Raw genomic sequence first — 24,668 nt, forward strand, 5'->3', positions numbered from 1 at the left:
ATTAGCAGACACGTTCCCTGCCCATAATGAGCTTCCAGTCTAGAGGTCCAACTAGTTGGCCACTCAGCTACATTTCTGCCCCTCCAAGGGGAGGAACTGTATGGGAGGAAACAGCTGCAGGGAGTCAGCTAAGCGCTTTGTTAATAAGAGTCAGTTAATACAGTGCTTTGCACGCAGTAAGAGCTCAATAGATACAACTGAATGAACGAATGAGATGGGTGTGCCCACGTGGAAGGAAATCTGGACGAATGAGTCGAGCAGTCAATAGCCCATTTAGATTGCAAACAATCAGGAGAGGAAAAAATGCTATCAGAAGCGGGGAGGCCACTTCACGGATGTGAAAAATACAGAGTAGCTTCTTCCTGGCATATAAGAAAGAAATGGAAAACCATTTTTATTAACATGTTTTACATTTACAATCTTTTTATTAGCTAATCAACATCAACATGCAAAAATAAGTGCTAGATACAAACCTCTACAATACGGTTTTGTTTAAACTACAATGGTTGGCTTGGTCTTGAAAAGTCATCTGTAATCATTAAAACTGAACCATTAGTTCCTGTAATGAATAATATTTAGACCCTAACTTAGGTAACCATCTTGTAAGGCCTCTTCAGAAACTGTCCAACACTAAAGGATACCAGATTTTCATGTGAATACATTCTCAAAGCAAGAAATAAGGCAGTAGCACTAATGATTTGATATTGAACCCTAAGCACATAACTAATAACTTTGGAAAGACCTCAACACTAGGGAAAGTGGAAGAATCTAGAAAAACATTTCAGTCTGTCACACTATATGTTCTTTGTAATTTTGGCCACCTCTGGAAATCCAGTTTTTCAAAGATAGCTTCTGCTTGATTCTGGGATGGAGTCACAGTCTAGTTAACTGTACCACGAGATGAAGTAATTGGGGTATTTTACATCCAGCATCGCTACCACTTCACTGTAGGGTCCCCAGCAGAGAAGGCAATAGGCTCTCGGGGAGAAACCCCTTAGTTTAATTCATTTCTGGTCATTAGCAAAAAAAGGTGAGGAAAAACTGTGAGAGAACAACGGGGAGGAAAGCAGAATCAAGTTTTAAGATGCATTTTCAAGTTTTCCCCAGTGTGAAAGTCGATCCTCAAAGAAGAATGATCTTTTGAAAGATTAAAGTACTTTTCAGAAGCATTAAATGTGACTTATGTTACAAAATCCTACCAATCAAAATGTTGTTTTCAAGTACAAACTTATTAAGTCAGATTTCCTCTTTTCCTAAGAGTATTTATTGTTGCTCATTGATCTTTGGTCGCAAGAAACAATAATGCCATCGACAGGTCTGATCCTCAAGATGGCAGATCATGCTTCTTTGCCACACAAGGCTGCACCACACAGGGCACGTCATCCTATTTTGGGTCACATTCCAGCGGAACGCCATCGCAGGTGGAGAGGAACCTACATGATGTATACTTTCTCAGCTTGTGAGAAGTTGAAGACTTCTTTGGTTCTTGGGCAAATGACTTTGTCATCTTGACGAATAGAAAGCAGGGACTGAAAAATACAATGCAAATCCACTGATATCAGCAAATGAAAAACAGAAGAAGATCGCTCGTTCAGCGTTCAGAAATTAAGCTATTCCGGACCAAGAGGATTTTTCCTTTGACAAATTTAAGTACAGAAGGCAAAACTAAGGATTCTATTTTGTTCATTTTTATCCATTTGTGGGCCCAAATTAACTTTTCTCTCTTTAGTATGAACTGACAGTGATTTTTTTTTTCCAACTTGCATTTTCCTGCCAGAGAGGGGACTTAAGGAAAAGTTCCATTAGTTCTTAAAAGGAAAGCGAAACCCAAGCTTTGGAACTCAACCAAAACCCGCTGAAAAGCAAACCGCACAGTTCTGGAGAGTCGTTTGAAGAGGTCAAGAGTACCTTAAAACAGGAAAAAAACCAAAACACCCCAACAACAACAACAACAACAACAAAAAGACTTACGTTGTATCCGTACACGTATCCATTCGGCAGCATCATGGGGGGATTATTTTCGTTCATGACGTCTCCGGAAATCTTGCAGACTAGCCGCGAGTTGGCACAGTGGGCCATAGGCAAGGGCTGGGCCAGCTTGTTGAGCGACTTGCTACACACAGGGCAATCTGGGTTTTTGGAACTCCCATCCTCCTTATAGCACTGTCTGTTTCACAGGGAGTCAAGGAACACAGGGCCACCGGAACGCACTTTGTAGAAAACGTTTGGGAACGGGGGGACGTTTCCAGTCTCTTTTAAGTTCTCGCTAGCAAGGTATGACAAGGAAAGGTTATCTGCATTAAGAGCCAGTGGATCAGTGCCAAGTTGTCGGCACCCCCGGTGGAAAAGCCCGGCACAGTGAGAACAACGGATCTTCCTATTATCCAGATTCAAAGAGTCTTCCGAATTTAAAATTGAGCAAATTTCATTCTGGGGGGAGTGGGAGTGGAAAATAATTAGTCATTAATGCTCACAATCTGTAAAAATTTGCATCTGTCCAGAGATATTTACGGGGACATGAAGCTTAGTTGGAAAATGATACACATCATTGCTCCTTATGGATTCCAAAGCAAAACTCCTAAGGGTGATTGCTATTTGTGTGGCTAAAAGGACCGTATCTTCCCACTACCTTGGGCAAGAAGAGACTTTCTAGTGCTCCGCCTGCCAAGATGGGGCTTTTCTGCAACTTCACCGCAGATCCTTTCAGTGCTTGATGCCATATCACAGACCCGGGTTCTGATCCCGGCTCCGCCACTTGTCTCCTGTGTGACGTCGGGCAAGTCACCTCACTTCTCGGTTAAATATTTTCAGATTGTAGTAGCAGTAGGGGGTCCCTCAGCAATTCTTCGGTAGGTCTTAAGGGACTTAGGAGAAAAAAAATTCATTTCTCGCTTTCCCGTGTTCTGCTTGGGGGCCGATACATCATATTTTGTATTTTCCATATCTGATTAGATTTTTCTAAGTCTTAAAAGTTTGGGATCTAATCAAAAGCTCAATTCCACATCAGCCTTTATCACTCTACTACATTATTTACATACTTTATTACATCTATAGTATAATAACAACGACAACAAGAACAATGATTATAATAATATTTGTGGTGCTTAAGCTTCTACTTGCACTGTTCTAAGTGCTGGGAAGATACAAGATAATTAGACCAGACATAATCCTCGTTCCACATAGGGCTTATAGTCTAATGGGGAGAGAGAACAGGTATTTAAGCCCAGGAAACTGAAGCACCAAGAAGGTAAGTGATTTGACCAAGGTCACCGAGAAGGCAAGTGATGCAAACTCTATTACCTGTTGCAGGCTTGACAGTTTATTTTCACCTGTTTCTTCCATTGCGTTTTAGCTCTGTAAAATCACAGCTAAGACTGTTTCTAACGTCTGGACCTATCCGTAAACTTTCTACAGCTGTTGATGTGGACGACACTGTTGATGCAGTAGATTATAATGGGGGCCAATAAAACTGCAAGCTCCTGGACTGGGCCCTTGCTCGATTCTCCTTTTGTAATTCCTCTCGGGGCTTGGCGAAATCCATTTCGTTCACAAAATATTACATGACTTGAATTCTACCCTCGAGTCCTCAATAGATTCTCCGCTTCCACTCGGCGGTACCCATTGAAGTCTGCTACACAACAGCATATCTAAAGGCAGGTGTAACCTAATAGATAATTCCAGGGTGAGTCAGTAAGCTGGAGTTCTGGTCCTGCCTCAATCCAAGTGTAACTTTGGAGGAACCAATCCAAAAATCAACAGTAGTTAGTGAGCGCTTACTATTCATTCATTCAATAGCATTTATTGAGTGCTTACTATGTGCAGAGCCCTGTACTAAGCGCTTGGGATGTACAAATCGGTAACAGATAGAGACAGTCCCTGCCCTCTAACGGGCTTACAGTCTAATCGGGGGAGACAGACAAAAACAATAGCAATAAATAGAAGGTGCAGAGCACTGTAGAGAGTGCTTGTAGAGGGTGCTTGGGAGAACGCAAGAGAATTAGTATACACAATCCCTGCTCCGAAGAAGCTTATCACCTATCAAGGAAAACATTGCAATAAATGATACAATAGGAGGAATTAATAGGGTTTCTCAGAAAATCAATCAATGATATTTATTGAGCACTTACTATGGGCAGAGCCCTGTTCTAAGTGCTTGGGAGAGTACAACCCAACAGAATTACAGAAGCGGCATGGCCTAGTGGAAAAAGCTCGGCTCTGCCGCTTGTCTTTTGCGTGACCTTGGCCAAGTCAATTAACTTCTCTGTGCTTTAGGTACCTCATCTGTCAAACGGGGATTTAAGACTGTGCGTCCCACGTGGGACAGGGACCGTGTCCAACCTGATTAGCTTGTATGTACCCCAGCGCTTAACACAGTGCCTTGCATATAGCAGACACAGCAAATACCATAAAAAAATAGCAGGCACATTACATACATAAGTGGCACTTAAATTTACCTGGCATGAAACTGTTGACCTGGCAGTTAAAAGATAAAAGGTGGGGTGATTGGAAATGAATGAGGGAAGGCTTTCTGGAAGAGATGCAATTTCAAAACAGCTATGAAGATGGTTGAAGCTGTGGGAGAGAGAACCAGGCACGAGAGAGGAGAAACAAGGACGAGGCAACAAGGCAGAGAGGGTAGAACAACTCGAAAGGAAAAAAGAATGCATGCTAGGGGGTAGTGGGAGAAGAGAGTGGATAAGTCTGAGGGAGAGAGTTGCTGGAGCGCATTAAAACTACTTGTCAGGAATTTCTGCTTGACGAGGGAAGGAATGGGCAATGACTAGAAATTTTCTGAGGAGTAGGACAAATGCAGAATGATGTTTCAGAAAAATGATCCAGGCAATAATGTTAATAATAATTATGGTATTTGTTAAGTCCTTACTATGTGCCAGGCACTGTATTAAGCACTGGAGTGCATACAAAGAAGTAGGGTTGGACACAGTCCCTGTCCCACGTGGGGCTCACAGTCTCAATCGCCATTTTACAGATGAGATAACTGAGGCTTAGAGAAGTGAAGTGACTCTCCTGAGGTCACACAGCAGAAAAATGGGAGAGGCGGGATTAGAAGCCATGACCTTCTGACTCCCAGGCCCATGCTCTATCCACTATGCCATGCTGCTTCTCTGACTGGAGGCAGGGGGGTCGGGAAAGAGGCTGATGCAGAAGTCAAGAAGTACTGGCAGGGCAGAGTATTTAGGAGAGTACAGACTCCAAGCACTCTTCCCTGCCTTCAAGGAACTTTACTTTAATTGGTCAATGCCTTAATTTTTCCATCTGCAAAATGCAGTGGACTCTATGCTTATTTATTTTGCTTGTAGATGGGTGTGGTGGATGGAGCATGGGCTTAGGAGTCATAAGGTCATGGGTTCTAATCCCAGCTCCACCACATGTCTGCTGTGTGACCTTGGACAAGTCCCTTCACTTCTCTGGGCCCCAGTTACCTCATCTGTAAAATGAGGAACGAGACTGTGAGCCCCACGTGGGACAGGGAGAGACCCTGTCCAACCCTACTTCTTTGTATCCACCCCAGCACTTAATACCGTGCCTGACACCTAGTAAGCGCTTAACAAATACCACAATTATAATTAACAAATACCATAATAATAATTATTATTATCATCATCATCATCTCTGGGCTTCAGTTTTCTCATGTGTAAAGCGAGGATAAAATACCTGTTCTCCTTCCTTGTTAAATCCTACCTGATCTGTGTCTGACTTGATTACCTGATATCTACCCTACTGTTTGGTACAGTTCATGACACGTAGTAAGTGCCGAATAAAAGTCACAGTTATGACCGTAACAGACATGCCTATTTGTGGTTGAAGAGTATTCAAAGAGAGCGAAAGTGATTTCATTCGTCCACACTGAAAATTTTCATCTCCATTGAAAAACGTGAATTTCAGGAAAAATTTTACCTTTTGCAAAGTGCAATTCTCTGTTAAAGGATACGGTGTCTTTATGGCTGAAAGGCCTGCCTGGAGCGTTATAGTGAAGACAGAGTTGTTCCCCAGCTGATGTAGTCTGTAATTATCATATCTAAACTGCTGAATCAGCATCCTCCATCGTGCAGGATCCAAAAGATCCTATAATGAAATAAAGAACAACCTTTCATTTAGGAAAACGGATCTCTCTAAAACGATTCTTACACAACACCCGTAACACTTTGCTAAGCAGAAATCAGAGTAACGATCACACTAAAATAATGTAACAACAAAGAATTGTCCCAAAAAGCTTTATAATACCCACAGTGCTTTCAGATGCAATCAATTATGGCCATATGCTAGACATTTAACATGTAGTTAAAGGTAATGAAATTGAACGACAAAAATTCCTCAAATTCTGGAATTTATAGGGCTCCGTGATTTAAAAAAAAAATCTATCAACTTGACCTTAATATTATTTTCAGTACTTAATTTTCTGGAATGTTGGCCTGCTCATGAAGCGAAATTAATACTCTGGAATGTCTGCGTGCTTTAAGCCTTACTGAGAAGTCCAACACATGGACTTGGAGAAGCAGTGTGGCTCAGTGGAAAGAGCACGGGCTTTGGAGTCAGGGCTCATGAGTTCGAATCCCAGCTCTGCCACTTGTCGGCTGTGTGACTGTGGGCAAGTCACTTAACTTCTCTGTGCCTCAGTTCCCTCATCTGTAAAATGGGGATTAAGACTGTGAGCCCCACGTGGGACAACCTCATTCCCCTGTGTCTACCCCAGCGCTCAGAACAGTGCTTGGCACATAGTAAGCGCTTAACAAATACAAATACCAACACATGATTTAGCAAACCACCACCGATGAAACATAAGTGCTTTTAAGTCAAGTTTATGTGGTCACTTTACATTCAAGATAAGAAACTGACATCAACAAGCAGTCAAACATCAAATGCTCAAAAATCTTTAAGATAATATGATAATAAAAAAAAAATTATGCTCTATTTCAGAAAACTGGAACTAAACTCCAGGATAGAAAAACAAAGTGGAATATAAATTGAATTTGTATTTATAAGAACACAAGAATATAATAATATTTATGAGAATTTTAAGTGGAATAGGAAGAAAAAAAATCTCAAAAAAATTGATAAGGGCACAAATCCAGGTCAACTGAGAGGTTTGGAAGGGTGTTGGATTATGATTAAGAGTTTAATAATCAATCCATTTTTTGACAGCTTCTCCTCTTTTGTTTAGAGGTTAATGTGGGCCACCAGGAATTCAAAGCAAACATGAGTGTATATGTGTATATACCCAAACACACACACACACACACGATAGATTTATATATTAACTTGCTAATTAAACTTTTCCTGCATGCTTCAAAAATCCTTTATATAGTATTTACTTTCTTGATTGAAGCACCACCCACTCCAAAACACTTCCAGATCTCAGTCACTCATTGATGATCTCTGTTAAAATCTTGATTACAAAAAGGTTCTAATTTATGTTTGGAATGAATATAACTGTTGGAGAATACATATACTCGAAGAAGTTCATGACGACAAGTCTGCAGGGTATCAATTGGCTGTTCCACAAAACTGCTTCCTCACACTTGTATTTAGTTCAAATTAAGTTTAATATTTTGTTTTTCTTTCTAATTGCCTCCGGAAACTTAGAGCTACTCAGATCCCAGATCCAGAGTATAGATCAATTTTACTGGATATTTTTAGAGAACGGTTAAGAGAACGGTTACGGCGACCCTACGGAGTCTGTACGGAAGGATTTGGCTTGTGACTTGTGACTTGTGACTTCTACAGAACCCAAACAATGCAACGAGTAGACTTCCCCTTCTCCAGCCCCCAGGCACTCTTATCAATGACTCTGATGTGTCACTAGCCCTAGAATACATTTACACACCTGCGTACTGTCTTGTGGCATGCCCTGAAATTAAGCTAAGAAAGCCACAAGGCCTCCTATAGTAGTTCAAGAAACCAAACTACATCTAGAAGACCTGTGGTCCACAGAAGTTTCAACACTTTCAAAGAATATAATGCTGCTTTCACAAACTGAATTAAGACGACACTGACTTTGAAAATCACTTCTGTGAGCCTGCAGTACCGCAGGAGAGGATTTGTGTAAAAATGTGGTAGAAATATCATTTCATATTTGAACACTACTGAACTGCTTTAGGTAATAAATAAATCATCAATTAATCCTTATATAAATGCCTACGGGTGATACAGCCTTGACCTTAGAATATAAATCCTTGGAGACAAGGAAGGAAGACCCAACTCCCTCCTCCTCTCCAAGGTCTATAGTCTAAAGAGAAGGATTAATGGTTGTATTTTATGGTATTTTTATTGTTTCTCTCCTTTTATGAGATGCTGAGTGAGAAGGTTATGTAGCATTTTTCCAAAGACACTTAACTGGAGAATACTTCTCAGACAGGAGGTGTCTGGAGGTAAGCTTTAAGACAGCAAAGAGATAGTTTGGAAGACCAAAGGTGGGAATTGCCATAGGCATAAAAGGATAGCATGACAGAATGTAGATAGATAGCGAGAGGAGAGACAGTGAGAGAGGAGAGAGAAGCAAGGGGCTTGAATGGAATGATGACAGTGGAAAAAGGAGAGATGGAAGATATCAGAAGTAGGGACGGGCTGGTGGGATGATTTGAATCGACTACGAGTGAAATTAATTTACGGAACGGGGCCTGTGACATCAGCTAAAGGTTTTAAGGAGGAATGACGTGATCAAATGGGCGATAATGATAGACAATTTTGGAAATGCTGGTTTATAATAACTGCGGAGTTTGTGCTTACTATGTGCTAAACACGTAGTACAACATAGGACCCTCGTGGGGCACAGTCTGATTAGGAGGGAGGACAGGTTTGGGATCCCCATTTTGCAGTGAGGAAACTGAAGCACGGAGAAGTGATTTGCCCAAGGTTATGTCTGAATAAATGAAAAAAATACACTTGAAAAAATATTCAGAATCCACATTACTTCCACAAATGGAAGCAGCTAGCTTAGCATTCATCCTAACAAAAATAAATATATAATGAGTACTTATTAATGCAAGTTAGCAACTGATGGGTAAAGTCTGTTGGGTTGTGTCTTTATAAGTTATATTCTTTTTAATTTTTTTCCCTCACTGGAGGGACTTGGTTAGCCTAAGAAAATTTTTTAAAGGTGGTTGGGCAGGCCTGAAGTTGGGACTAATGTTAATTACCTTCCAAACCCATTAGCTTTGCTTCAGGAAGCAAAAGAGAAGCAACATGGCTTACTGGGTAGAGCCTGGGCCTGAGAGTCAGAAGGACCTGGGTTCTAATCCCGCCTCTGCCACTTGTCTGTTGTGTGACCTTGGGCAACTCACTTAACTTCATCTCGTTATCTCATCTGTACAATGGGGATTAAGACTGTGGACCCCATGTGAGACATGGACTTTGTCCAACCTGAGTGTTGTCTTGCCACCGAGTTGTGTCCGACACATAGCGATGCCATGGACCACGTCTCTCCCAGAACACCCCACTCTCCATCTGTAATCATTCTGGTAGCGTACCCACAGAGTTTCCTTGGTAAAAATATGGAAGTGGTTTACCATTGCCTCCTTCCGCATAGTAAACTTGAGTCTCCGCCCTTGACAGTCTCCCATGTCACTGCTGCCCAGCACAGGGGAGTTTTGACTTAAAGCAGATTGCTTTCCACTTGCTAGCCACTACCCAAGCTAGGAATGGAATGGATAGGCCTCAGCCTGACTCTCCCTCCCATAGTCTCTCCCTCCCATAGTCGAGACTGGTAGAGTACCGGTAACTCTCCAGGTGTGACCCTGAGAGATGCCAACCTGATTACCTTGTATCTATACCAGCACTTAGTACGGTGCCTGGCAAACAGTAAGTGCTTAACAAATACCAAAAAATATATATGTGTGGGTACGTGTGTTTGTGTGAATAAAGAAAAAGGGATTTCTGCCAACAACAGGTTGTTAGATGGTTAGGTTGATCCATACATACTTGGATCAAGCACATGTTTTATGACTTTAAATAAAAAAAAAATACTCCTGCCCCACATAGGAGAAAGGTGGGCAAGCCAGTCAGGGGGATATTGGCATTGCAGGTGGGAATCCATAGTCAGTTCACATTCCCAGCTCAGTCTACACTGCAGTGGTGGGAGAACTAGGTTTGGGAGAAAACAAGATTTCAGTCTTCAGATTCATCTTAAAGTGACAGGGAAAAAAACCACTTTGAAATGTCAAGCAAGAGGGAAAAAATCAAGTTGGGACCCAGACAGGGGTGAGAAGGAGAAAGGGTAAAGAATCATTCATTCACCTAGAAATGGTGTGGAACCTGTGGGAGCAGACGAGATCATCCTATACGTAGGACCAGAGATAATTCAGAATACTTCTTTTTGGATAAGAATCTAATTCCAAAGATATTGACCAAGCTTAAATATGGGATTCTGCAGAATTGACTTTAATAAAAAAAAAAACTGTCACAGTGGTCAAGATGAGGAATTAACTCAATTTACAAAATTTGAAAGGAGGCAGAAGGAGAGACTTACTTATTTGCCTTTGACTCTTACAAATAATTCCATCTTTAATAGATGAAATTTAGAAGTGCCTCGATTCAATAGTCAGACTTGAAGGAATCAATCGAGGCTTTTGCCGAGATGTGCTTGAGTTATCAAATCTCAAATTCTTATCTCGACTTTGAGAAGAGACATTCATGCATTTAAAATTTGCCTTGACAGTCTTATAGAGCCTTTCCAACCTAATGTCTGTCAAATAAGCCTTCGAGCCCATGATGCAGTTCCTACCTAAGTTCTTTTAAGCAATGATCCCATGATGTAATTCCTCTATTCAAAAACAAAGTCATCCTTGAGAACTAAATCAATCTTCTTAACCCCAGGCTCCAACGCAACACCTCTCCCTACAACACCCTACCTCCAACACATCTTACCACAGCATTTTTGACAACTATTAAAATATTGATTTTAGGGTATAAACGCCGTTTAAGATGTGATACATTATGGTGTTTTTCCACCTCTTTTCATCTCTGAACTATTTAGATGAAAGAGTACAAATAATGTTCTTTCCTATAAATATGGGAATCATATTCGTGAGTTTGCATATGAAAAAACCCCTAAGACATTATTTCTAATCCAGTTGGGAGTTGATTGTATTTCACTGACGCTATTATGGATTCAGTAGAGCTAATAATTTTAGCGGCTGAACACTGAACTGTTAATTCTCAAGAATACTTGACATTTTTGGCCATCTTTCCTACCTTACAAAATTGGTAGATTGCCACCTACTTTGCATTTGCCTGAAAGCCTGTTGATTACTTAGTTTTCCCAAATGTGTTTCTTTGCTTCGCTGAAGAGAACTCTCGCTTCATTTTTTTCAATCTAAGTTGTGACGCTCTTGTCTATAAGTACCACTAAATTGCCAGCCTTGAGTATCTTATTCCCCCCTTGAAGGTTCAATTATTAGATTGATGTAGTCTGTACGTATGGAAGATTCAACTCATTCTGTCCATAAATGACATTTAAAGGTTTTATCGCAAGGAATTTGGTTTGACATTCAACCTAAAATAATAACATCTTAGGACGAGTATATTTTTCTTTGTCGGCTCCTAGCGGAACGTATTACACAATCGTCATCATCATCTCGTCCGGTGAAAATGAAAGCCCAAGGCTCAAACTTCGGCTCATATTTATAAAACTTACCTTATAAGGGGAGATATGAGTGTCTGATGGGAAGGCCAACATTCCCATTACTTGTCGAACCTCATCCAGTTGACTTCCTTCAGCCTGACTGAAATGCTTTCTTGCATGCCTAAAAAAACCAATGGAATTGGGAATTATTGGATGTACACATTCATCGGTGTTTACTAAACTGGAAAATATAAAACCCTGAATGAATAATCCTTAGAAAAGAAGGCTGAGCTGTGGATTAGGGGTAGTTATAAATCAAAAAGCAAGGTGCTGAAAATGCTTGAAAATACATTTACTAGATCCGTAGGTAAGAATAGCTTTAATCTCAAGATAATTTATCACAATTTCCTAAGACCTAAGCTTAAAAAGATAATAAAATCTTGTTTGCTCATAGCTTGCTTTTTACTACAGAAATACTTTTACATGCTAAGAACAGAAGATGTCAGATTCCAGGCTACTGTCAGACTTAATACAATACAGATGTCCTTGCAGGCTTAAAGGTGGAGAAACTTGAAACTCAGTGAAACTTTTTAATTTATAAGCAGTGAAACGCAGATGAAATGATATAAATATGTAATAAGGCCCAAGACAGGCCATGGCCCAACTTAATGAAAGCACAGAATTGTGCATTCACATGTCGTTTCTCCGAATCGTAGCGAATCACATAATAAACTTATCATCTGCAAACCAGGTATATCGGCACTCCCTGAAGAGAAACAAAACAAACCCCTTTAGATTTATAAATATAAATCCACATTCATCATTTCATATCCGATGAGAAATTTTAAACAGAATTCAGGAATACTACGTATTTGACAATGACGATTACTTCTGAAAAGAGAAGATGACTAAAATCGGATTGGTTTCCCCATTTTCTCAGCCGTACTGGCCTCATCCAGGAACTGAAGAGACGGGGCAGGTGGGATGGCTCCGAAGGGAGGGAAGCTTTAGGTTTCCGTGTCCTGGACCCGCTGACCTGACCTTGCCTGGCATTTTCAAATGAACGGGAAATTCAATGCTCAGCATTTCCACGGACAGCCAAATGCTTTCCCTGGCTTGGTTTTCATCCGTGAAAAGAGGGCCTCTTCACTTCACTTCCACCTTCACCAACAGAGCCTTGGCCAGATACCAAAGAGGCCCTCTGGACCACTATCTAGGGTGGTAATTAATTTAGGGATCTGTTTAGCTGGAATGCAGTCTGTTAATTAATGATGACCAGGTATTGGAAATTGATAAATTGGGAGCTTGAGTTACGGGAATGATTATATCTAATTATTAGCCTTCAAGATTCCTGAGGAAAAGTTGACATTTTGGTGTATTAAGCAGAGCGTGCACTTTGGCCTCCCAATCCACTAGAGAGGCAAGCCCCTTTGTCGGGACCCCGCGCAACCCCCACCCTGCACCATCCCGGGGCCTCTATCCTGACCTGCCTTGCGCCATTACAGGGAAGGCACAATCTATCAGTGGTATTTATTGAACACTTCCAGTGTGCAAAGGCACTGTATTAAGCACTTGGGACAGCAAAACATAACAGAGTTGTTAGACACATCCCCTGCTCACGATCAATCCGTGGTATTTCTTGAGTGTTAACTGTGTGCAGGGCACTGGACTTCTTGAGCACTAACTGTGTGCACAACACTGGACTAAGCACTTCTGAGAGCATGAGACAGGGTTTGAGGGACACATTCCCTGTCCACGATCAATCCACAGTATTTATTGAGTGCTTTCTGTGTGCAGAGCACTGGACTAAGTGCTTGGGAGAGCACTAGACAACAGGGTTGGTAGACATATTCTTTGCCCACCATCAATCAATGGTATTTATTGAGCACTTGCTGGGTGCAGAGCAGTAAACTAAGCGCTTGGGAGAGTCCAATATAACAGAATTGGTCGAAGCAGTGTAGAAGGCTGCCCCCTCAAAATGCACAACATCGGGAAGATCAAGCCTGAGGTGATTACCTTGACCGCTGGACTCTGAGCAGCGATTAGTATTTGCTTTCCCAAGAGCTCAGTACAGTGTTCTGCACACAGTTAGTGCTCAATAAATACAACTGGATGAATGAGAAGCCTGAAATTCTGTTCCCTTAGCCCCAGTACCACAGAGCTTCTATCGTATTTTATTCTGTATTTGTTCCTGTTGTCCACCTTTCAGATTGGCTTTGAATTTTTATTGCTTTATTTTTTCCTTATGTGCCCATGGCTGGTTCCCTTTCTCCCTTTATTTGCATTTTGTGAGGGCCAAGGACCATGCCTAATGCCTAGTACAGTACTTTGCACAAAGCAACAGTTAATAAATACTCTACTTCTAACAAGGACTTTCTGGAGTAGCACCCTCTCATTAGGAGTACTTATTGAGCACCTTCTGTGTGCACAAAACTTAGACGAGAACATACAGTAGAAGACATGGGCCCTTGTCTTGGAGTGAGATACAATTTGATGGGGGAGAGAGGCGGACAAATTAGAAATGCACAGTAGGAACAAGGTTAAGAGCACTGATACAAAAGATGAAAACAAAAGGAAGCAATGGATAAATATACAGTACAGTCAGTCAGCCGAGGGCAAAGAGTGGCTGCTGGGGTGACTAGAATCAATCTGCTGCTCCACCTGAACCTCAAATGCAGTGTGGCTAAAACTCATCATCACCATTATCATCAACAGCATTTTTTGGGGGGCTCCTGAGAACAAAGCATTTGGGCAAATATAGCAGAATCAATGGTATTTATTGAGCGCTTACTGTATGCAGAGCAGGGTACTAAGTGCTTGGGGGAGTACACTATAACAGAGTTGGTAGACACGTTCCTTGCCCACAAGGATCTTATAGTCTAGAATTGCAAGGGGGTGAGTGAATAAATGTTGAGGAATTGTGAATTTAAGTGCACAGGTGATGCAGAAGGGGGGAAATATCTCCTATTAAGCATGATTGCGAATCACCCGCCTGATGGAGAAGTAGAAGCGGGACTCGGGGAATGCAACAGGAGTCAAAAATACCCTCAAGGAATCAATCAAGGGTATTTATTGCACCTTTACTTTTTTTAAAATAGTATTTGTTAAGTGCTTACTCTGTGCCAGGCACTGTACTAAGTGCTGGGGTAAATACAAGGCAATCCAGTTGGACATAGTCCTGTCACACGTGGGGCTCATAGTCTTTATCCTTGTTTCACAGATGAGATAACGGAGGCTCAGAGAAGTGCACTAACTCACCCAAGGTCACACAGCAGACAAGACTAGCTGACAGTCTACTGGGGGAGGCAGACATTAGAATACACTAAGATAAGGCAATCAAGCAGCGTGGCTCAGTGGAAAGAGAGTGGGCTTGGGAGTCAGAGGTCACGGGTTCTAATCCCGGCTCCACCGTTAGTCAGCTGTGTGACCTTGGGCAAGTCGCTTAACTTCTCTGTGCCTCAGTGACCTCATCTGTCAAATGGGGATTAAAATTGTGAGCCCCAGGTGGGACAAACTGATCACCCTCTATCCCCCAGTGCTTAGAACAGTGCTTGGCACATAGTAAGCGTTTAACAAATACCACAATTTATTTTTATTCATTTTTTATTTATTCCCAAGTGTGATGAGGGTAGGGTGATTGCATAAGTGCTTGGGGTGGGAATACATGGATGGATAAGGCAGTAGGGAGGGATGAGAAGTTAGTCAGGGAAAGCTTCCTGGTGGCAATCTGATTTCTGGAAGGATATGAAGATGGGAAGAAGGCTGGTCTGTAGGATGTGAAGGGGGAGGTCCAAGTAGGAGGAAAGGTTTGATGAGCAAGGGGTTGGTGGTGAAGATGAGAGGGAGGGTCAGTGAGTAGGTTGGTCTTAGAGAGGTGAAATGTGTAGGCTGGATGTAGTGGGAAAGGAGCAAGGGTTTGTAGGGAAGAGAGACCACTGACCGAATCCGATAGTGAGGAGTTTCAATTTGACATAACTTTCCTCTAAACTGTAAGCTCCTTGTGGGCAGGGAACGCGTCTACCAAGTCCGTTTTATTGCACTCTCCCAAGTGCTTAGTACAACGCTCAGCACACAGGAAGTGCTCAATGAATTCCACTGATTTATGTGGATGTGCAGATGGAAAGGCACTTGAAAGGAAGCATTTGAGGAGTAGGGAGACGTGAGCACAACAATTTTTGAGAAGAATAATGGAGACAGCAGAGTGAAATACTGAAGAGGAGAGGCTGGAGGTAGGGGAGTCATCAGCTAGGAGCCTGATGCAGAAGTCGAAACTTTCAAAATGAGGTAGCCCATTCTTTCTAATCCCCTTTTCCTGACCACATTCCCCTCGGGTGTTAACTTTTCCTTCCCCAGGGCCAATTTAGCTCCCAACAACCAGTCCAGGTGAACTCTGTTCCCATCCATCCACTTTGGTTTCCCTCCGCTTCTCTCAGGTAACCCGAGGTAGAGAGGAAGGGAAGCCAATCGAAAGGTCCAGGGCGCCGAAGGACTTGGTGGAGACTGAGAAGAAATTCTGCTGTGGCACGAAGGAGGATGATGGAGAGAATGGGGCAGGAATCGAGTTGGAGAGCAGCCAGGGAAGAGCTGGACATCAAAGCATTATGGAGAGACTCCCTCCATCAATATGAGGTGGGAGAAGGGAATTCGGGGTGTAGATCAGGGTGTCATCACCCAGGGAGGAAGCTTTGTCTAGACCATAAGCTCACTGTGGGCAGGGGACGTGGCTGCTGATTCCGGTGTACTGAACTCTCCCAAGCGCTTAGTACGGTGCCCTGTGCACAGTAAGCGCTCAATAAATTCCACTGAGTGATCGTTCGGGGTGAATGATTAACTGGCTAGTCTCGAGCGTATCATCGGTCTCGATAAGAACTGGAAGGTGGAAGGAGTGAGAGATGAAGAAGAGTTCATTAAGCAGGCTAAGTTGGTTGCCTTTGGAGTGTCTGTTCCCAGCATGAGCAATTCAGTACAGAAGATGGGGTCTGACCACGTGATATTCGATGTCAATACAGAAGAACTAAGAAGGACTCTTTAAATACCACCAAGGTATAATGAGTTCTAATTGTAGAATGTTCACAGTTGATTAAATAAGTCGGAGGAAGAGCAAACTCTCTGGTGTCTGGTAAAACTGTAGAAAAATAACGGTGATAAAAGAAATCCAGTTGATGGAGCTGCCTGACATTAATAAAGGAGGAACTCATAATATCTATAGAGTGCTGCTTCCCAAACACTGTGATTGATAAGAAAATGGCATAACAGTGGAATTAAACAACAACACTCGAGAACCTAGATAGCACAACTTGGAAAAACACAATTAAGAAAAAACAAACAAGGAGTCAGTGTTGAAAAGTCACTATTAAATGAAGCCAGGGAGCCATCCCCATTGGAGGACATTCAATGAAATTAGAGAAAATTCATGAACTGCAAAGACAGCCTTATCGGTAATGAAAGCTGAATGATTTATCCTTCATGCAAAAGCTAGTTGATTTGCCACAGGCAAAATAATGAATGAAAATGATTTTGTCCAGAAATTTGGGTGAATATTGAATATTTATGTATTTCATCCATCATCGGTTAGTTCGTAGGCATAGAAGGCTACAGAAGGACCAATGTCTTTAAAGTTGAAAAAAGCGAAAATAATTAAACATCAAAACACTTGTTTTGACTATGTTAACCTAATAAGAAAATTGACATGCCGAGCACAACTTCAGACTGTTTTGCCATTTTTCTCCACCCCCTACACCCTCCACAACCCTCCCCCAGCCCCCCTTTAAAAATAGCTGAACGAATTAAGGGGAAAAAATGTCAGCATCAAACTTGCAGTTTTCCAGGATTTTTTTGTTTGTGTCACAACCTTAACATTAAACAAATCATTTCTGTACGCTCTTAAGGCTTGCTCTTTCAAAGCCACACTTAGAAACGATTGAAGAACCACTCAATAAGCATACATCATATTTTATGGCGCATCAGATATTCAAACATTGTTATTAAATAAGATATATTTTTCAAGCGCACATCAATTGTATCCTAAAAGCAATATGTCACTTTAGAGGTTCTCAGCAGGCAGTAAGCAAAGCTTTCAAACTTATTTAAACACCAGCTGCGTTTCAACAAAATGTCAGCTTTCCCAGTTCCACTCATACAGGAAACTACTTGGTAAACAGCCTCTTTCTCTGCTTTCTAATGGATGCCTGACCTATTTATTGCTCCATGGACACAATTCTGAAAGAATCCTGCTGCAGGCACTTAACGCAAGCCAGCGAATAAAAACAGAAGACAAGATGGTTCGCTAAAAGCAACGGGAAATGCATACACCTGGCCAAAAAAGATTTGCCTACAGAAATTCCTCGCTCCTGAAAATATCCTACAAAGTGTAAAATGGAAAGGAAAGACGCTAACTATTTAACAATGACTTGAACGACTGCATTTCTCAAAGTCTGTCTTTTTCCACAGACAATAAGGCTAGTGAGCTGTTGAACGCAGAATGCACTGTGCTATGAGTAAATCGCTGCCGTCAAAAGCGCGGGCACAAAAAGGGCATTTTGCAGTTTGCCTTTACCTCGTGGCAGAAAATGAAGTACAACTAGAGGTGTCACTGTGGGGAAGGGAGGCATTTTCATTTTCAGATACATCTACTGAAATTCATTGATTCATGTGAAGAAAAATGGGAAAATGGTGCGGCGTGTGCTTTCTTCAGCAAAACACCTAAAAATTCACTACCTTTTCTCTCTCCCTAAAGCAAAATTATCCACCTGTCCATTGGTTTTCTCCACATCTCCTGTCTCAGCTTTTTTTTTTTTAAATTTCCTCAAAAAGGGGATGCTCAAATGATGTCATCCATAGACCCTGCAGGAGTTCTTCAAGGGTTCATTCATTTAATAGTATTTATTGAGCATTTACTTTGTGCAGAGCACTGTACTATGCACGTAAGGGAAGATGATACACCCATAAACTGATGCATTCCCTGCCCACAACGAGCTTACAGTCTAGGGGGGGATTTGCTAACTCACTTGAAAGTTGGGAGAAAAGAGGTAGTAGGCATTATATTGCTCATCCCAATTCTCTGCCAAATTCTGAGTATTCTCTGTTTTGCTTCCCCCGACCACTTGACCGGAATTCCTACACACAGCCGAAAATGTTTTCTCAAACGTCCTTCCTCTTTACTCGAATCCCCGCTTTTCTATTATGAGCTCTTTGCGGGCCAGTGATGGTCTGAATTAATGGCCTCGTATTCTCCCTGGAGTTCAGGGCTTGCAAAAGGGAGAGGATCGGAGATATTTGAGGCTGAAAGTTCAACTTTTTGTCTCTGATCTTTAAAATTAACTGATCTTGCAAATCTAAAGGACACGCTTTTAGATTCTGCAAGAGACATAAGCTCCTCGTGTTTGCAGAGTTTAAGCTCTTGATGTGATTGTTGTCATCTTTCCTGTCTCTGGCTGGATGACGGGTGGGCACCTGGCCTCTGGAAGGGCAGGGGCACGGAGAGGCGGTTGGGGTTGGGACTCGGAGTCTTCTGTGGAGGGTTGGAAAGCTCGACGGGATTCCGGGATCCTCGTCGAGGCTCAGCCAAGGCCGTGGGAGTCTGGGGCCAACGAGAGAGAGCGTGGAACAAGGTCCTCAGGCAAGTCTCACGTAAGGGCCCAGCTTTTGGGATTCAAGTGGGAGCAGAAAGGGATATGAATTCCAGGGAGAGTGGCCTAGTCGAAAGAACATGGGCCTGGGAATCAGAGGACCTGGGTTCTAATCCTAGCTCAGACAATTGCTTGCTCTGTGATTTTGCGTAAGTCACTTCACTGTGCCTCAATTTTCTTATCTATAAAACAGGAATTTTATACCTGTTCTCCCTCCTACTTTAGATGGACTGACCCATGCGGCACAGGGACCGTATCCACCTTAATTACTTTGTGTAGCTACCCCAGGGCTTTGTACAGTGCTTGACACATATTCATTTATTCATTCAATTCAGTCGTATTTATTGAGCACTTACTGTGTGCAGAGCGCTGTACTAAATACTTGGGAAAGTACAGTACTACAATAAACAGGCACAATCCCTGCCCACAGTGAATTTACCAGTCTGGAGTATACAAGTCTAGAGTAGGTGCTTCACAAATACCATTTCGAAAAAAATTCCAGAGGAGGCAAAACCCCCACGGAAGTGTTGGGAGCTGGGATCCGGGAATACCTACAGAGGATGGGGGCAGAGTATGGCCCCAGATTTGTGGAGAGAGGAGGACGGAGTACCTGGAATGAAAGTTATTGGATCAATGGGCCTGGGTCATGGGATTGAAAACGGCGTACATGCAAGAGCCCTTGCTTTTTACATTTAGTAGAGCAAAATGGGGAAACCCTGCTGTAATTTAGGTCTCTGACATTAGTATCATTGAGACTGTAGTATAATGAGAACTCAAAGAAGTCACATGGCCTGGGGAAAGCTTAGGGGAAAAAAAACCAGAGAAGGGAAACCCACTGTATTAGTCTTATTTTTAGCAATAATTGTCCATTGTCAGAGGCTACCGTAGTTGTTGGAAGTCAGCTGAGAAACGACAGAGGCTTCTGCTCCTTCCTTTCTGGACAACAGATCCTGACCGTTCTTGCCTGAATAATGAAGTTTTTAGCAGTTGCTTGCTTTATACTGAATTGATTTTTATAATGAAATATGCTGTCCTGAGGCTTTTTTAGTGGGGGGTGGTGAGGGGAAGGGAAGAGTCTGGATCTCATTTCCCTTTTTACTGTGCAAAAATAGGTACACTTTACACATTCTGCCTTTACTCTAACTGCATTGCTCACATCTGCAATCTCGTATTTCCTCTCGCCTCCGGGACATCTCCGTAGGGGATCTCCAACTGGGACCTTAAGCTCAATATACTGAAAACTGAACTTCTCATTCTTCTTCCCAAACTGTCTACTTTGCATAAAGTTCTGGCCCAGTTAACACGACCGCCATCCTCCCTGTCTTGAAATCTTACAACCATAGCATTATCTTTCATACTTCCCACTCATGACTTCTCACTGCACTCCCGAACATATCAATTTACATACACTATTTGAGCCCATCTTCCTATCAGTCAATCACACTTTCTGAGCATACTTACTGTGTGCAGAACACTGGTCTAAACACTTGGGAGAGTACAACAGAGTTGGTAGACAAACTCCCTGCCCACAAGGAGCTTCCAAGTTATAGAACTCAGGGAGACCCATTAGGGGCAGTCTCACGATTACTCTGTATTTATCCCAACCCTAGGCACAATGTGTAGCACATAGTCAACACTAACAAATACCACTATCATTGATATTATTATTACTATTATGATGTGTACTTTATACCTTTTCCCCCAGCTGGATTGTAAACTACTTGTGGAAAAGGTTCATCTATAACTACACTCTTTACTCTGCACACTCAAAAAGGGCTTAATAAATAACAATAATAATAATAATTATGGTATTAGTTAAGCGCTTACTATGTACCAGGCACTGTACTAAGCACAGGGTGGATACAGGCAAATTGGATTGATGGAGCGCATCTCCTACCTCTATTGCACTTCCCAAACTCTTAGCACAGTAACCTGGCATTTATTCTGGGTGACTGATTAATACGAGGAGCACCTGTGTGTCTTTGAACCACAAGCTCAACAGTGCAAAATTCAAAAGCTCAGCTGTGCAAAATTCCACTGCAAAAGGGAGAAGATGGGAAATACCTGCAGCCGAAAGCTCAACTTTTTGTTTCTGATCTTCCAAGCCAAATGGTCCTGCAAACCTTAAGGACACGCTTTTAGATTATGTGAGAGACATAAGCTACTCGCATTTGGACTGGAGTACAATGCCATTTCGCTTTTACTCTGTAAAAGTGGGCTCATCTATAATACCACTCCTGAGGAGCATCCTGAATATAAAAAGCATCCACAGTTGCTTGTATTTTTCTTCTTTTCTGACACGGTAAATGCGGTGTGGCATTGTTTGGTCACACCACCCAGTGAAGGAAATGTCTTCTTCCTTCAGTCAGCAACAGAATTATAATGCATAATTCCTGACCCGAGGTGAAATTCATTTTTCTGTCGGTCACTGATAAATCACCCTATTCCTCTAGTTGGAAAATCTAGCAAGCCAATATTTTGCCAAATAAATACGTTAAACTCAACTCGGTTCTACCATATCGCAGTGCTTGGTTCATAGTAAGTGCTTAACAGATAATTATTATTATTTTCAAACTGTGTTTGGGCTGGAACCTGACAGCACAATCAGGGAATGTTCATCCGACGACGTGTATTTTACCCGGACAATCCACAATACAGTTCGGAAGACATGGCTGTGCATGTAGGGGAAGCAGCATGGCTCAGTGGACAGAACACGGGCCTCTGAGTCGGAAGGACCTGGATTCTAATCCCGGTTCTGCCACTTGTCTGCTGTGTGACCTTGGGCAAGTCACTTCTCTGAGCCTCATTTCCCTCATCTGGAAAATGGGGATTATGACTTTGTGGGACAGGGAAAATGTCCAACTTGATTAGCCTGTATTTATCCCAGCGCTTAGTACAGTGCCTGGCAAATAATAAGTGCTTGGCAAATATCACAATTATTATTATAGTTATTATTAATAAGGTCCTGGGTTCTAATCCCAGCTCTGCCACTTGTCTGCTGTGTGACCCTGGGCAAGAAGATACTTCAATTCTCTGTGCCTCAGTTACCTCATCTGTAAAATGAGGATTAAGACTGTGAGTCCCTGTCCAAACTGATTTAGCCTGTAACTACCCCAGTGCCTAGAACAGTGCTTGGCACACAGGAAATACTTAAGAAATATCATTATTTTTATTATTATATGTGGGGCAGAAGCAACGAGTGAGTACTTCGAGGCGTGGCTTAGTGGAAAGAGCATGGGCTTGGGAGTCAGAGGTCACGAGTTCTAATCCCGGCCCCACCACTTGTCAGTTGTGTGACTTGAGGCAAGTCACTTAATTTCTCTGTGCCTCAGTTACCTCCTTTGTAAAATGGGGATTCAAACCGTGAGATTCACGTGGGAAAACCTGATTACGTTGTATCTACTCCAGTGCTTAGAAGAGTGCTTGGCACACAGTAAGTGCTTATCAAATACCATCATCATCATCATCATCAAGGCAATTTCCCCAGGGCAGAGTTCTGAAAGATCTCAACTCCCACATTATGGGAGAACTGGGCAAATTTGAGGGGTTTTTTTCACTTTTTCTAAAATGTCGAGTGGTATTTTCAACTTGCTCAAATATCAGAATGCTTGTTGAAGCTGACCTTACTGTTTGCCCATCTAGGACAGTTCAGACTTTCTCAGAAAGGCAAATTCAGCCCGCCAACAAGTACTCAGGGTCCCCTGGCAAGTCAGCACTCTTCTAGGCTCTTAATATAAAAGACAGCTTTGTTGATTGCTGGCAAAGATCTACTTATTACACACAGTCTTCAAGCTGTACAGTAACAGAACCTCGACTTGAGCTACGGGATCTCACGTTAACAGCGACATTAGCATCGGAGATGGTTCTGGGTGCCAGAAATTGCATCTCCACACTCCCATCAGAGGCTAGCCAGGGATGGAAAGCATCAGTTGGCCTTCTTGTGTGAGTTGAATCAACAGAAACTTCACCGGCCGTTGCTACCGCTTGTCAACCTGGAGAGGTGCTGGGCAACTCCAGAAGGAACTGAATCCTATTCTCAACGAACTGGAGCACTGCCAGACAGTGAGTAGCCATGAATATATTGTGAAAATGACACGGCAATGAACGGGCCGCTCGATGCTGAGGTAGGGGAGTGTCTGCTGCGGCTATGCCCACCAGTCGGCATGAGGCATCTTTCGGGGTAGCTCACGGCCGGCTCACCGGGTGGCGAAGATTGCAGTGGCTACCGAAGGTGACTACCATGGCAACTGCCTGCTGGTGCTAGGGTCTAGCAACAGCACTGTGTGACAGCCCCTTGGGTTTAGAAATGGCTTTTGTACATCCATCAATCGATGGTACACACTGAGCGCTTACGGTGCACACAGCCCCGTACTTTGCGCTTGGAAATACAACAGTCGGGAGACTGGATCCCCGATCACGAGGAGCTTCCAGTCCACAAGCGGAGACAGACAGTACAGAGAGTTAGGGAGAGGGGAAACCGTACAGTAAAACTGTACATAAAATGCTTGTATGGATGGTGCAAGGTTTGACATCCAGCTTGCTGTACCCATTCCCCTACTGGGAATGTGTCTGGCAGGGATGAGGGAAAGCTAGTGGTGTCACACAAACCACTAGCATGAAAATAATTCCTTTGCTCCCTAAGTCTTTTTTAAAAAAAATTGTATTTGTTAAGTGCTTACTTGTGCTTCTAAGCACTGGGGTAGAAACGAGGTGATCAGGTTGGACACTGTCCCTGTCCCACAGGGGGTTAACAGTCTTCTTCCCCATTTTATGGATGAGGGACAGAGAAGTGAAGTGACTCACCCAAGGTGACACAGCAGACAAGCGGCAGAGCTGGGATTAGAATCCAGGACCTCTGACTCCCAGGCTCGTGCTCTATCCACTAGGCCGTGCCACTTCTCTCTGCCTGGAGTGAGGCTGGCCGGCCATTTACGAGGCAACACTCCTTCCAAGGTAATATGCTTTATTTGGAAACCGGAAAGCTTTACAGAAGAAACCATCAAGCGTCTCTTCAGGTTTCAGGAAGTGTGGAATCACACTCACCGTTCTTTCTACTCACTGCAACGGTCAAATTTAGGCCCCGAAGCATCTCCAGTTTTTGCTATTTTAAAGCTGTTCTCTAAGTCCCAATTTGCTCCCTCTCCAGATCTTTCAGTATGAATGAAGAAGCCCCACTCTCCTGAAGGGAACGGTGAAGAGTCTGGGTACTTATTGCAAGGAAGCAAGAGAGAGCTTGGCAAAGCTGAAAGGTATTAGAAAGCAATAAATCCACAGAGGACAAAAGCCCCGCTGTTGAAAGAAAAATCCCGGAGGAATAAGAACGGTCCTTGAGTGAGTCACATCAAAGGTGCGGGGGTCCACACGGTACATAAGAGTTCTTTTTCGAAAAATAGCTAAGATGCTCTTTAATGATGCTTCAATAATAAATTACAAGATGTTCTGGATCAAATAGTAATAAAAAA

The 24,668-nt window shown here is 42.6% G+C and overlaps 1 protein-coding gene across 3 annotated transcripts in view; it reads right to left on the reverse strand.

The window, feature by feature from the left end:
- Nucleotides 1–374: 374 nt before the first annotated feature.
- Nucleotides 375–24,668, reverse strand: part of MAEA (macrophage erythroblast attacher, E3 ubiquitin ligase) — a 140,794-nt gene continuing 116,500 nt past the window's right edge. For all 3 annotated transcript variants that reach the window (XM_029083396.1, XM_029083394.1, XM_029083397.2), the window contains 4 exons: nucleotides 11,651–11,759; nucleotides 5,951–6,084; nucleotides 1,972–2,167; nucleotides 375–1,529 (listed from right to left, as the gene is read on the reverse strand). In XM_029083396.1, coding sequence (XP_028939229.1) covers nucleotides 1,434–1,529; nucleotides 1,972–2,167; nucleotides 5,951–6,084; nucleotides 11,651–11,759 — 535 coding nt within the window. In that variant the 3' untranslated portion in view covers nucleotides 375–1,433. The remainder of the gene's footprint in view (nucleotides 1,530–1,971; nucleotides 2,168–5,950; nucleotides 6,085–11,650; nucleotides 11,760–24,668) is intronic.

The sequence above is a fragment of the Ornithorhynchus anatinus genome, chromosome 18 (genome assembly GCF_004115215.2).
Source record: "Ornithorhynchus anatinus isolate Pmale09 chromosome 18, mOrnAna1.pri.v4, whole genome shotgun sequence".
NCBI classification, from domain to species: domain Eukaryota; kingdom Metazoa; phylum Chordata; class Mammalia; order Monotremata; family Ornithorhynchidae; genus Ornithorhynchus; species Ornithorhynchus anatinus.